General features: G+C 41.2%; 1 protein-coding gene across 1 annotated transcript; it reads left to right on the top strand.

Moving 5' to 3' along the window:
- Positions 1-8934: 8934 nt before the first annotated feature.
- Positions 8935-11375, top strand: lto1 (LTO1 maturation factor of ABCE1). Its single transcript, XM_041036343.1, has 5 exons — positions 8935-9147; positions 9444-9549; positions 9683-9753; positions 10027-10144; positions 10865-11375. Exons 1-5 carry the CDS (start codon positions 9089-9091, stop codon positions 10934-10936), a joined length of 426 nt encoding a protein of 141 aa, XP_040892277.1. The 5' UTR covers positions 8935-9088; the 3' UTR covers positions 10937-11375.
- Positions 11376-11998: the final 623 nt, after the last annotated feature.

Genomic DNA, 11998 nt, shown 5'->3' with positions numbered 1-11998 from the left:
AAAATGAAATCAAGTCACAAAGTTTTGCTCAAATGGAATTAAAATGTGCATTACATGCTGTTCATATTCTGACCCTTCACAGTGTGGACCAGGTCATTTTTGACCCTGAGTATCCACTCAAAACTAGTCTCAGTACTGAAATTTGAACTACAGATCTGTTTCTTATCAGCCATTAATAAATGGGTGATTAGTCTTTAATGATTGTTTTGGGGTAGGGGGGCTTCATCACAAGCATTTAAAAAATGATGACAAACATTTGATAGCAGAATATATAGCTCCATATTTCTCGCATGGTGGCGGTGATGGGATGGAGTGGGAGAAGGGGTGGGGGTGGCCTGGTGGCAGTGGGGGTCACAGGAAGGGTGGAGGTGAGGATTAGGGGGCAACAATGAGTTAAATGTTCCCCCTCCAGACCACATGGAGGCCAAAGCATCCCCCCAGTGTCCATAATTTGTCTGGAATAATTGAGTGTGTGTGTGTGTGTGTGAGTAGCCGGGGCTCAGGTCTTGCTCTCTGGTAGCTGGAGGTGAAGGGGCTCTCCAGAGAGAGTGGAGGACCCTCGCTGTCAGACAGGAATCTGAAGAGACCTCCCAGTAACCCTTTAGTGGTGAGACCCTGCAGCTCCATGTATTCACAGCCCTCAGTGGCTGAGTGAGAGAAAACGTTCTGTGATTCCAGATGGATGCAGGTACATGTTTTGGTGATATGGGGCAAACATGGAGATGAATGGCTACCGAGCCATGTCAAGTCAAATGACTTTTAAATGTGATGTAACGCATAAGCCCAAGCACTGCACCACAGCACTTAAAGAGTATGTTTTAAATGGGTTCATTTGTTTTCACAGGTCTGACCTTTAACAATAAAGGCATAGTAGCATGTATAGTTAAAAACACAGACTGCACTTTTTACAACTTTGTGTAACTTCTCAATAGAAGATAAAAAAATTAAAAAGTCCAAATTCCAACAATATACTCCTGTCAATCCCAAAAGCGATGGAAGGTGGTGGAGGTGGGATTGGAGATGTTGACAGGGCAGGAGGATGCTGGTGTGTGTTGTAGGTGGTAGTAACTGCACTTCCAGCCAATAACTGGCCACCAATAATCCTTAAATTAGATATCCCACCATAAAAAGATTTCTGAACATTCAAAACATCAAACATGCAACTGAAGTGTTGCCTGCTGCCTCTGAATGTTTTTTATTTAAATGATTCGGTGCCATCTAGTGGCAAGACTGGAACATGACAACATGACAACATGACTACTATTTCTGTAACCAATGCTGCTCCTGTGACTGACTGTTTTTCATGGGTAAAGGTTTTGGTTTGCCACAGACAAAAGACACTCTCCAGTGATGTGATGAAAACTGGATCAAGTGAGTGACACACTGAAACAGCTCTGATAAACCCAATGCACACCTCCATGTCCCTGACACCTTCGTATGGTGGTAAAATGTCAGTATGTGATTCCAGCTTGTTCTGATGTTCTCAGACTGATGTTCTCTGAGACTTGGAAATAAAAACATTCAAGTGTCAGGTTTTAAAGTTTCTGAACAATAATTAAGAAAGACTTTGTAGCTGCTATTTACGAAATATGACTATTACACCCTATAGGCATGTTTAATGCACTATGTAAGAAAGAAGTCCATTCACCATTTACAACACATGGAGGTTGAAGGGTTTGAAACAAAATAACAAAACAAAACAAAAACAAACAAAACAAATCTTAAAAAATAATGTTAAACAGATATTTTTACATAAAAAAGTTATCAGCCACTTCTCATGGACATCATTAGCTTATGGCAGAGGTGTCCAAACTGTTCCACAAAGGGCCGTGTGGCTGCAGGTTTTTGTTCCAACCAAGCAGCAGCACACCAGACTTGACTCATTTCATCAACTGATCTCAGTCTTCAGACAGTTGACTGGTCAAACCGTGTGCTCTTCATTGGTTGGAACAAAAACCTGCAGCCACACGGCCCTTTGTGGAACAGTTTGGACACCTCTGGCTTATGGAGTCTGACAGATCACTGTTCTTACATGACTATATTTACATGCCATGTTCCTCCCCTCATCTCCCCACACCTTGCCTTTTTCTACCAATCCACTAGATCTCCTCAGACTTTCCCTCTTTCTCTCATCACCTGACTGCCATGCCAATCCACACACCTGTTAACACTTCTCATTTGCCCTGTGGTCACCTGATCTCTCCCCACCTCCTACTCATTCAGCCTTGAATTATTTATTTATTATACAAGTTGTGTTAGTGTGTACATAATGTTCCGTTTCCTTGTTTTTTGCCTGCTTTCCTTACTTTGTATTCCTGACTGTTCATTACAGGATTTGTTTACTTGGTTGGACTGCTGTCTCTGGTTGACCCTTTGCTTGCCTCATCATTATGCATTTCAACACTTTTTATTTTAAATCAGATTTTATACCGGGGCATAGTACTGTGACTGCAACACTGAAAGTCTTGTCATGATCAAATATTCAATCTTGAAATTCTTGTGAAATGGCTAGGATCTGTTGGGTTTGATGATAAGTCATGTAACTGGTTTGCAAATAATCTCAGTGGTAGAACAGAAGCTGTTGTGGCTGATGGTTATCAGTCATTATCAAAGGTGTCCCACAAGGTTCTATTCTAGGACCACTGTTATTCACAATTTTTATGAGTGAAATAGGTGTAAAAGATAAAAACAGTACAATATATCTGTATGTGGATGACACCATTTTACATACAACAGCGCCCTCTGTTGCTCAGGTGGTTCTGTCATTCTGCTCTTAGGTTCATAACTGGGGATGATTTTAGTCATTGGCAGTGTGAAGAGAGCAGTGTTGCATTTTGTTAAGTTACAAATCACTTCTCTTTAAGAATAGATCAACTGTGCACTGTACAAGGTCCCAAGACTTTTAGGTCTTCAAAAATCATGCTAATGCTATTGGATTGGATTGGCTTTTAAATACTATGCTGCATGTGGAACAAACAAGCCAAGCTTATCGCTTTTGACTTTTTGATGCTTTTTAATCTTTTGACTGACATGGAGCAGTGTATGCATGTTTTTCCTTTTGAACTTTTGTAGGTGAAAAATGGCAGTCCTTGAAGTTTGTTTTATGTGGGAGTTAAAGGACATATCCTGATCAAAGATACCTCTGAGATTCCTAATGGTGGCACTGGAGGCCAGGGCAATGCTGCCTGGAGTAACTACATCATTATGTGTTTCTGTGATGTGTTTCTAATGTGTTTAGAAACACATCAGACTAATCATTTTTGTTTGAGTTTAGTAGTAGAAAGCTGTAGGTCATCCAGGTTTTTTTTGTCCTTAAGTCATGCTTGAAGTTTAGCCAGCTGATCAGTTTGATAAGCATTGTCATGATCCGTTCTCCTGTTCCACTTTATTTCTAATGAATGACTGTACTACATGAGTTTCACCACTAGCGTCTGAATTTAGGTCCTGTCCTTTGTGTTCTTCTTACCCTGCTTGCACGACATCATGACATGTTAAATGACAGCTAAACCATCTCTATGAGAACTGAGTAAACTCCGTTCACTGATGAAGGCCCTGAGATGTGGCTGAAAGCTCCGAAAGTTAGTGGACTTCGTGCTAAGAATTTTTTGGCAGATCGCACAACCTTGAGATCAAAATGTTTAAATGTTCATCCCATTTCTTAAAGGTTTGTAGTCACAGGTCACAAAGACTTTCACCTTGACTTGTAATATGCTGGAAGACTTTTGACTTGACCTTAGATTCTCTTTCGACTACCCCCCCCAAAAAAACACAGGTCTTATTTGGTTGAAAACCATGTCATGAAAACATCTTCCACCTTTGCTGATGAATAAACAGTCACATTTGATAGTTGGATGCATTTTGCAACACTTTCCTCATTTAACAAACACAGCTGCACTCATATACACACGTGTCCCTGCAGCTGCCTGGCACACACAGGTCCACGGAGGCATGCTTTGTGCTGCACCTCCTGACACGTGTGGGCGTATAAAGAGTGTGTATGTACATGTTACAAGTCCCTGTATGTTTATGTCACTGGGGTAAGGAAGTATTTTTATCAGCAGAACTCAGTAACCTCTGAAGACGTTTTTCATCTGAACAAACGGGCAAATAGAATAAACCCTGTTTGTGTTTACTCAGCCTATCACAGCCATGCCCTTCACCTGGAGCTAGGCAGGGGGTGGAGGGTGGGGGTGCTGTATGATATGTCATTGTACATCCTATTTATGTTGAGCATAACAGCATGAAACACACACACACACACACCCTTCTGATGACATAGGAAGAGCCGCTTCTTTTGAAGTTGTCCATTTGCTTTGTCTATCACCTCTCGGATAACCTCTGATCTCTGACTCTGACTGAGGATGAGGTTACTATAGTTCAGTTAGTTCAGTATAGTTCAGCTCCATGGCCATGTCAGGATATATGGTAGAATTATATGTGTGACCTACATTGCATATAGTGAGACTGAATGAAATGCATGAAGCCGTTTTCATAAGGACCTTAATGGAGTTCAGAGCAAAGAACATCAGCCCTGTTTGATGCCTCTTGAACAAGCTGTAAACACAACACTGACACCTGATGACATTTTAAGGTGCCCTGTGGAGTTTTCTTGTCATAAAGTTATGTTTACATTTAGTTTGAATTGTTAGTTTGAGTCCTTGAGGTGTAACGAATGTGTTGCAGGAATTTCTTCATAACACAGTTTCAGAGCTGAGTTTTTGATTAATATGTTTTTGATTAATATTTACTCGCTTACAGTTTTCTTCTCCATTGCACTTCCTGGTTGCTTTACCACCATCTATACATCAGTGCAATAATGTGAAGCTGTTGGCAGGAATGTTTATTTTGTCACCCCTCCTAGGGGAACCCTGAGACATTTCCAGGCCGGATGAGATATATAATCTCTCCAGCATTTTCTGGGTCTGCCCCCAGGGGCCTCCTGCCAGTAGGATGTTCCCAGAAGACCTCCAATGAAAGGCACCCAGGAGGCATCCTAAATCAGATGTCTGAGGGATGACACTGAATTTAAATCTAACCCCATAGGGAAAATACGAGTTTAGGCAATAAGAAATATCATTGAAAAATTATTTTCAAAATGAATAGGTTTGGATAATCAGACACAGGTAGCCAACACACTGCTGTCTTCTTCATCCCTGGGAAGGCATGGGAAGACAACAGTTATGTTCATCTGAGGAAACAGCTGGCACATTTTTCAGGTGGCCCAGATTGTTTTGTCCACTGCAGTGAATCAGTGGGACACTGAGAGCAGCTGAGCAAGAAGGAGACAAAGTTTCTTTCAGGACATCCACACCACTGGACCCTGGGATCCAGACCAAGGCTGAACTTGTTGGTCATCATCATTCACTTTTCCATCAAAATCAAAAATCATCTTCAAAATTATTTTTAAGATTCCTTGACTTTCATGCCTATAGGATCTGTAAGAATATAGAAAAGAGTACTCTGTGATTATCTGAAGGATGAGAAGGACAGATATACTCTACACAGTCCAACAATTCATTAATAAAAATGGGTGTGGGTAGTAAACTGCTACCAACCTCAATAAATACATCTGAGTTGTTACAGTTATATGGCCTCAGCAATTATTCTATACTATGCTGAAACAGTGGTTACAAGAACATTCAATTCAATTCAGTTTTATTTATGTAGTGTCTTCCACAATCAAAATTGTCTCAAGGCATGTCAAGAACATGTTTGTCCAGCACTGCAGCAGCTCATCAGGGGCAGGCTGGAATAGAAAACAAACTTACCTTTCTCAAGTGCACAGATATGTATGGCTTGTATTGTCATTCAAGGACACAACAAAGTAATCTAATAATGTCACACACTTATGTTAAGGTAGCATTTATTGTCATTTTTTCATTCATATTCCCTAAATTTCACCACACACACACACACACACACACACACACACACACACACACACACACACAGATACAAACAAATATATACATATATATGTAAATAAATGAATAAAAGTTTTAACCAAACAGTCTTTGGTTTGTTATTGTAACATCAGTGGGCATAGGTCCTGTAATGTTTGCTAGTGTTCACTGTGTAATTACAAAGTAAGAAAGAACAGGAAAACAGTGGATAGCCTGCAGCCCTGGGGTACTGTGTCATTTCTGGGTAACTAGGACAGAACAGTCTGGATTTTTGAAATATTTCATATTTGATAGTAATAATTCAATAACTTTTTAATAAGAATAATTCAATAAAATACTTTTCTCCTAAGAGCCTCATTTAAACCTCTCTCACACATACACACATATATATGTATTACACAAGCTATGGCTTTTATTGTGTGATTGTGTGTATAACACAAGACAACCCATATGTGAAAGAACAAAGAACAACATTCTCAACTTGTTCTGCTTCAGTGAAGAGAAAAAAAAATCTTGACTTGTTTTTATTCCAAACAATAGCATGAAGTCTTATGCATAATAACTCTCAGGAGTGTCAGTGCAGCTTACCTGCTGTAAAAAATGAATGTTACAATTGCTGAGAGAAAAAGGGCAAAAGCATTTGCTTTTTAGTGAGAAATATGTTATACCTTAATTCCTGAGGAGTGAAAGCAGGATGTCATTGTTGTGACACTGTTCAGCTCTGTTGACCAGAACTGTACCTATGTACAAAATACTTACAGTACAATATGTTTCATTCCTCTCAAATTCCCAGTTGTTACTCTCTTGTTTCTGCTGCACATACAGTGAAGTACCAGTAGGAACTGGTAAGTATTTTAAACGTACTGACTCACAGTAAGTTCAGTGGAATCACACAGTAAATCACAGGCTGTGTTATGTTATGTTACCATTTTTTCAGTCTCTGATTGGAAGATAAGGTTTTTTTTTTTTTTCAAATCACGATGGACTTCAAATGAAGCCTTTAATTATCTTTGCACCAACCACTCAGTGCAAACAAACAGTGCAGTGCAGCTGCCATTTGCACAGCTGTGGTGCTCTGGAGTCCTGCCAGTGTTTTTGAGTGTTTTGCACGTGCTCAGTAGCAATACATCACAAACACACACAGAGAAAGAGAGAGTGATGAGTAAAGAAAAATTAGACTGTCAGTCTTCAATTGAGGAATATAATCTTTTGTCTTTTACAGTAAATTAAACTTAAAATTGATGCACAGATAAAGGAGCAGTCCACTTTTTTGTCAAATGTGAGAAAATAATCCTGATGTCATTAGGGTGATCTTGGCCTGGGTTTGGCACAGTTTGATGGTAAAGCTTGGCTACAATCTCTTAGTCATCTAGAAATTATGTTTCTAAACAGCTATGCTGCAACAGCAAACGTGTTTTGGAGGAAACATAATTGTTGGCTGGATCATGTATACAGGCAACATATTTCTGGAATGAATGAAGCACCAGGAGTCACCAGGAGGTGGTTGGTTCAAGCAAAGCCTGAGCCAGAACTAATTGTAAGCTTTATCAAAAAGGAATGTTTTTAGTCTATTCTTAAACATGGAGAGGGGGTCTGCCTCCAGAACCCAAACTGGTAAATGGTTCCACAGGAGAGGAGCCTGAGACCTGAAGGATCTGCCTCCTATTGTACTTTTGGAAACACACAAGCAGGCCTGCATTCTGGGAACACAGTGTTCTAGTGGAGTAATAGAGAACTATGAGCTCCTTAAGATATGATGGTGCCTGGGGGCCTCGATGAGTTTTCCCAGTTGGTGATCCAGCCTGTCTATATGGAATAGGATACATACACAGTGCACAGAGGGAGGAAAATTTGGTAGGATCAACTGGGGCTTAAGAGAAAATAGTTGCCCCATTGATCATTTCACCATAGAAACATGGCACTAGAAATAAAAGCAAGTTAGTTTTATCATCCATGATGTTAGAGTGTGAGTGGAGGATGCCTCCTCTCTTTATCTCTGCCCCCTCAGTCCGGTGTACAGCGTCCACCCACTAAAGGACCAGAGAGACTTTGCCTCAGGGAACTAAATCATTAATCTGTGGTAATGTTGTTGATGATTCCACATCCAAAACCTCCAGCTGTGTTGTCCCAGCTGTCAGAGAGAAAACAGGACTACATGTGTGTGTGTGTGTGTGTGTGTGTGTGTGTGTGTGTGTGTGTGTGTGTGTGTGTGTGTGTGTGTGTGTGAGGGAAGGGGGGGCATCACACCTCCACTTTCCTGGTAGTAACAATATGAAACACTACTGGACTTAGAACTGTTTGGAGCAATTTGTTTTCAGTGGCTTACACCCCAGCAACACCAGTGCCAAACAACCAAAGCTACTCACAGGTTAGTTCAGCAGGTTCACAACCCCACTGAAGGAACACCATCTACATTTTCCACTTATCTTACAGCGCCATCTGCTGTTAGCTGAAAGATCTTCAGATTCCTTCTTCATAACATGAGCCGCTACAATAATTACAGTTGCATATAATATCAATACTGCAATGCAAGATCACGGTAGTCCAACTGATTTAGAGTAAACTTTTCACATTATTACAGAAAAGTAGTTATTTTTAAGTTTATATTTAAGTTATTTTTCATATTTTTGTATGGAAAGGCTGCTCCCTTCACTTCACAACATCCTGCTGTGAATCATTGCATTCCTGTGGGTTGATTTGGTAATTTAGTCCACTGCTAACTGGTCAGTGGTGCTCCTTTACCACACAACAGGGCAACACAATAGGGAGTTAACGGATTTGGGGTTTGATTCTTTTTCTACAAAGCCTTTCTTTTCTGCTGAAAGGAGTTCCCAGCTTATTGGGAACCTCACTGGCCTGTACCTAAAAATCTGACAAATACAAGACGAATAGCACGTTTCGGACTGTAGGGGGCATTGTTTCGCTTCGCAGCTTAGCAGCCCGCAGGAAATTTATTAGAAGAGAAAGAATCCCCCGTTCACCTCCCAGCCAATAGGGGGCAGCATAGGCTCTGATAGTGGAGGAAGCGTAATCCGGTGTGGAAACCGATGGAAGCCGTAGTGTAGATTAGCGGTTATCAGCGGCGACAAACCGGACAGGTTGGAACCGTGGTGATTAAAGTGAGCGGGCCGCGAAGACTATTGTGGCAACAGCTTTATAAGAAAAGGCGTCTAAGTCCGGTGAACATGGCTGGCGGGTGCGGAAATGAGGATCTGTTTGATAGTATTCTTCTGGCGGATGAACGGTGAGTTTTCTGGCAATTGGATGTTGTTTTGTTGACTTGGGCACGTGCCTACCTGTTAGGTTGGGCACGTGCCTACTTAACACGGCTGCTGTTTCGGTTCAAACCGAACTGTGGACTTTGTGTTCAGACGACGACGCTAACGACGATGAAATTATTCAGAATTTATTTTAAAGTTACGGTTGTTTTTAATTTTATTCCTACAGCCATGCAGCGTTCAACATATTCAATTTAAGATAATGACGAGTTATCAAATAGTTGCTGGTTACAGCCACAGAGTGAGCGTAGCTGCTTTTCAGGTTCCGGGGGGAGGGCTACCGGGAGGGATTTGAGAGAGGCACACGCCGAGGACTGCAGGATGGACGCAGACATGGAGCTTCTCACGGAGCCAAGTTGTCCACAGAGGTGAGTGAGTTAGCTGTGACTATAACTGTGGAGCTAGCACTCAGACTAGTTAGACTTAACTTCTTTAATAAATGAACTGAGTTGTATTGCTTCCGGTCTGTTTATTGTCTCTCTGTCCTTTCACCTCCCACAGATTTCCTTCTATTATGGGTTTGCTGTCACGTGGAAATGTCTCCTCCAGAATAACACAGATGTCAAATCAAGGTACAGTCTCCTCAACCAAGACAATCACCTTCCTTACTTAAGCAGTCTGTTAGAGGACTATTATAGTGACATGCATGATCCAAATGGTTTAAATAACTGAAGAACAGTTAGAAGTAACTAGACCCTTCTCACTTCCCAGCTCACATCCTGTATTCAGGCTAAACTGATCCTATTAATTCTCAGCCAGTTAAAGTGAAAGGATTGACTTTTCAAGCTGTCTTATAACTTTAATAACTTTTGTGAGTGTGCGTGCGTGTGCGTGCGCGTGCGTAGAAAGCGTGTGAAAGCTCTGGAGGCTCTCCTGGGTTTGATCCAAAACTCTCCTCATGATGATCCACAGTCTGCAAAGCTACAGGAGGACATGGAGAAGCTTCGAGCCAAGTTCAGACAGGTAATTGATATATGTGACACTGGTAACAGTGATGGGAACTAGGAATGCCTTAAGGGAGTTTCTAGAAGTAAATGGACTGTTTATATAGATCCTCTCTAGTCTTATTGACCACTTAAAGCACTTGTAACTCTACAAGTCACATTCATTCATTCATACATACACAGTCATGCAAGCCTGTCCAAGCATACTGTCTATTAGTTAAAAGCACTGTATGCTTTTAGTCACACACACACACCACACGCTCACTGGTGTGTATTGTGTGTGTGTGTGTGTGAGCTGGGATTGAACCCACCTCTGATTAGAGGACGACCTGCTCTACCTCCTGAGGCACAAGGACAAAGTGATTTAGAAGTTGGCAGCCAGAGGTCAAAGGTCACTGACCTCACAAGTCACGTTTTTGGCCATAACTTGAGAATTTGTATGCTAATTTTGAAAATGCATTCAAGGGCAGTGGTGGTAATTCTAGTTTTCTCAAATCTTTGTTCTTCCATGTTGCTCACATAGCTGCATTGATGGTGTTAAAGTTCTGAGCACGGACTGAAGCTGCTGCTCTGCTAATGTGCTGCTTTCATTCTGTGGACTGTGTTGACATTGTGTTGGTCTCATTATGAATTATTTACTCACTAGCTCGGCTTCCTGTGAATTACAGTTAGTTGTAACTTTGCTGCATTAGGAGGGCAGTTAATCCACACTCACTCACCTCTGTCTGCTGCTGCCCAGGTCTGCTCCATGCTGAGCGTCCCAACTGACTTCAAGGATTACATCAAGACCTCTGAAGGGACGTCTTTCTAAATCTCTCCTGATGATGGTGGTGATGAGGAGGAGGAGGAGAAGGAGCCGCCGCCGAGCCGACCTCTGCGTCCCAGGACAGAAGAGAGGCACGTTGAGTTGCTGTCGGCCAGCAGCCCCGATGCCTCACAGGCGGCAGGAGGTGACTGGTCTGCAGTGGATTCATTAGAGGGTTTGAAGTGTGAAGCACTGACTGTGTGAGATTGACAGTCATCTCTGAGAGCCGTCTTTACTCTGAGAAGGACAGAGAAGTCCATGTCCTCATTAAACTGGATCAGTCTGGGGAGAAGAATGCAGTTATTTTTCATGTTAGACTGTGGAGAAAGGGTGGATCTACTGTAGTGATTCAGTGTTTTATAAGGAACTGAAAATCAAGAAAGCAATAAACAGACTGTGAGACAAAGTTGGCACAGAGATGCCACAATTAAATCTTGGAACACCACTTACTCTTTAGTGTCTGTATTTTTTTTGAGAGATCTTCCTGGAAGACTGAAGCAACTCATTCTACTTGAATGTAAAAGGTAAATAGATGGATATAGATATGTACGTAAGATCTCACAAAACATTTGAAGGGTTTAGAAATTTGTAGCATTAAAAAAACACTTGTAATTTAAATTAAATCTACTTCCGTCAACTACAACAATAAAATATTGTTAGCTTGTTATGTAGTTTTCCCCCACTGGACAAGTAGGTAGACTTTACTGTTGACATTTTTGGACCAAACAATTCATTCATTAATGAACAAGATAACTTTCATCTTACTGCATCCCTTATTGCAATAAGGAACGGTCTTCATATGTAGCATTTGTAGCAGTTTACATAATGACTATCATGCAAATATCACAAGCCAGTATGTTTAAACCAACAAATTAATGTGAAGATACGAATGTTTGAAACTGACAAAGAATTGACCTGCTTCAAGTAAAAGAAACTAACATGGCAGTGCAGTAAGGGTTACCACAACTCTACTGGTTTCTCTTGTATGTTTTTGTGAACTGTAGCCTGGCCTTTCTGTTTTTGAGGCTTACTGGGGGTTTGCATATCATGGTGAATCTTCTGAGGTTC

Source organism: Toxotes jaculatrix, chromosome 1 (assembly GCF_017976425.1).
Source record: "Toxotes jaculatrix isolate fToxJac2 chromosome 1, fToxJac2.pri, whole genome shotgun sequence".
Lineage (NCBI taxonomy): Eukaryota > Metazoa > Chordata > Actinopteri > Toxotidae > Toxotes > Toxotes jaculatrix.
Note: the sequence above shows the minus strand (reverse complement) of the source record. Positions and strands in the feature narration are given on the sequence as shown.

Coding starts and splice junctions, on each gene's coding strand:
- lto1 (XM_041036343.1), top strand. CDS start 9,089: ATGGCTGGCGGGTGCGGAAATGAGGATCTGTTTGATAGTATTCTTCTG. Junction 9,148..9,443: donor ATTCTTCTGGCGGATGAACG/GTGAGTTTTCTG, acceptor GCTGCTTTTCAG/GTTCCGGGGGGAGGGCTACC. Junction 10,145..10,864: donor TTCGAGCCAAGTTCAGACAG/GTAATTGATATA, acceptor GCTGCTGCCCAG/GTCTGCTCCATGCTGAGCGT.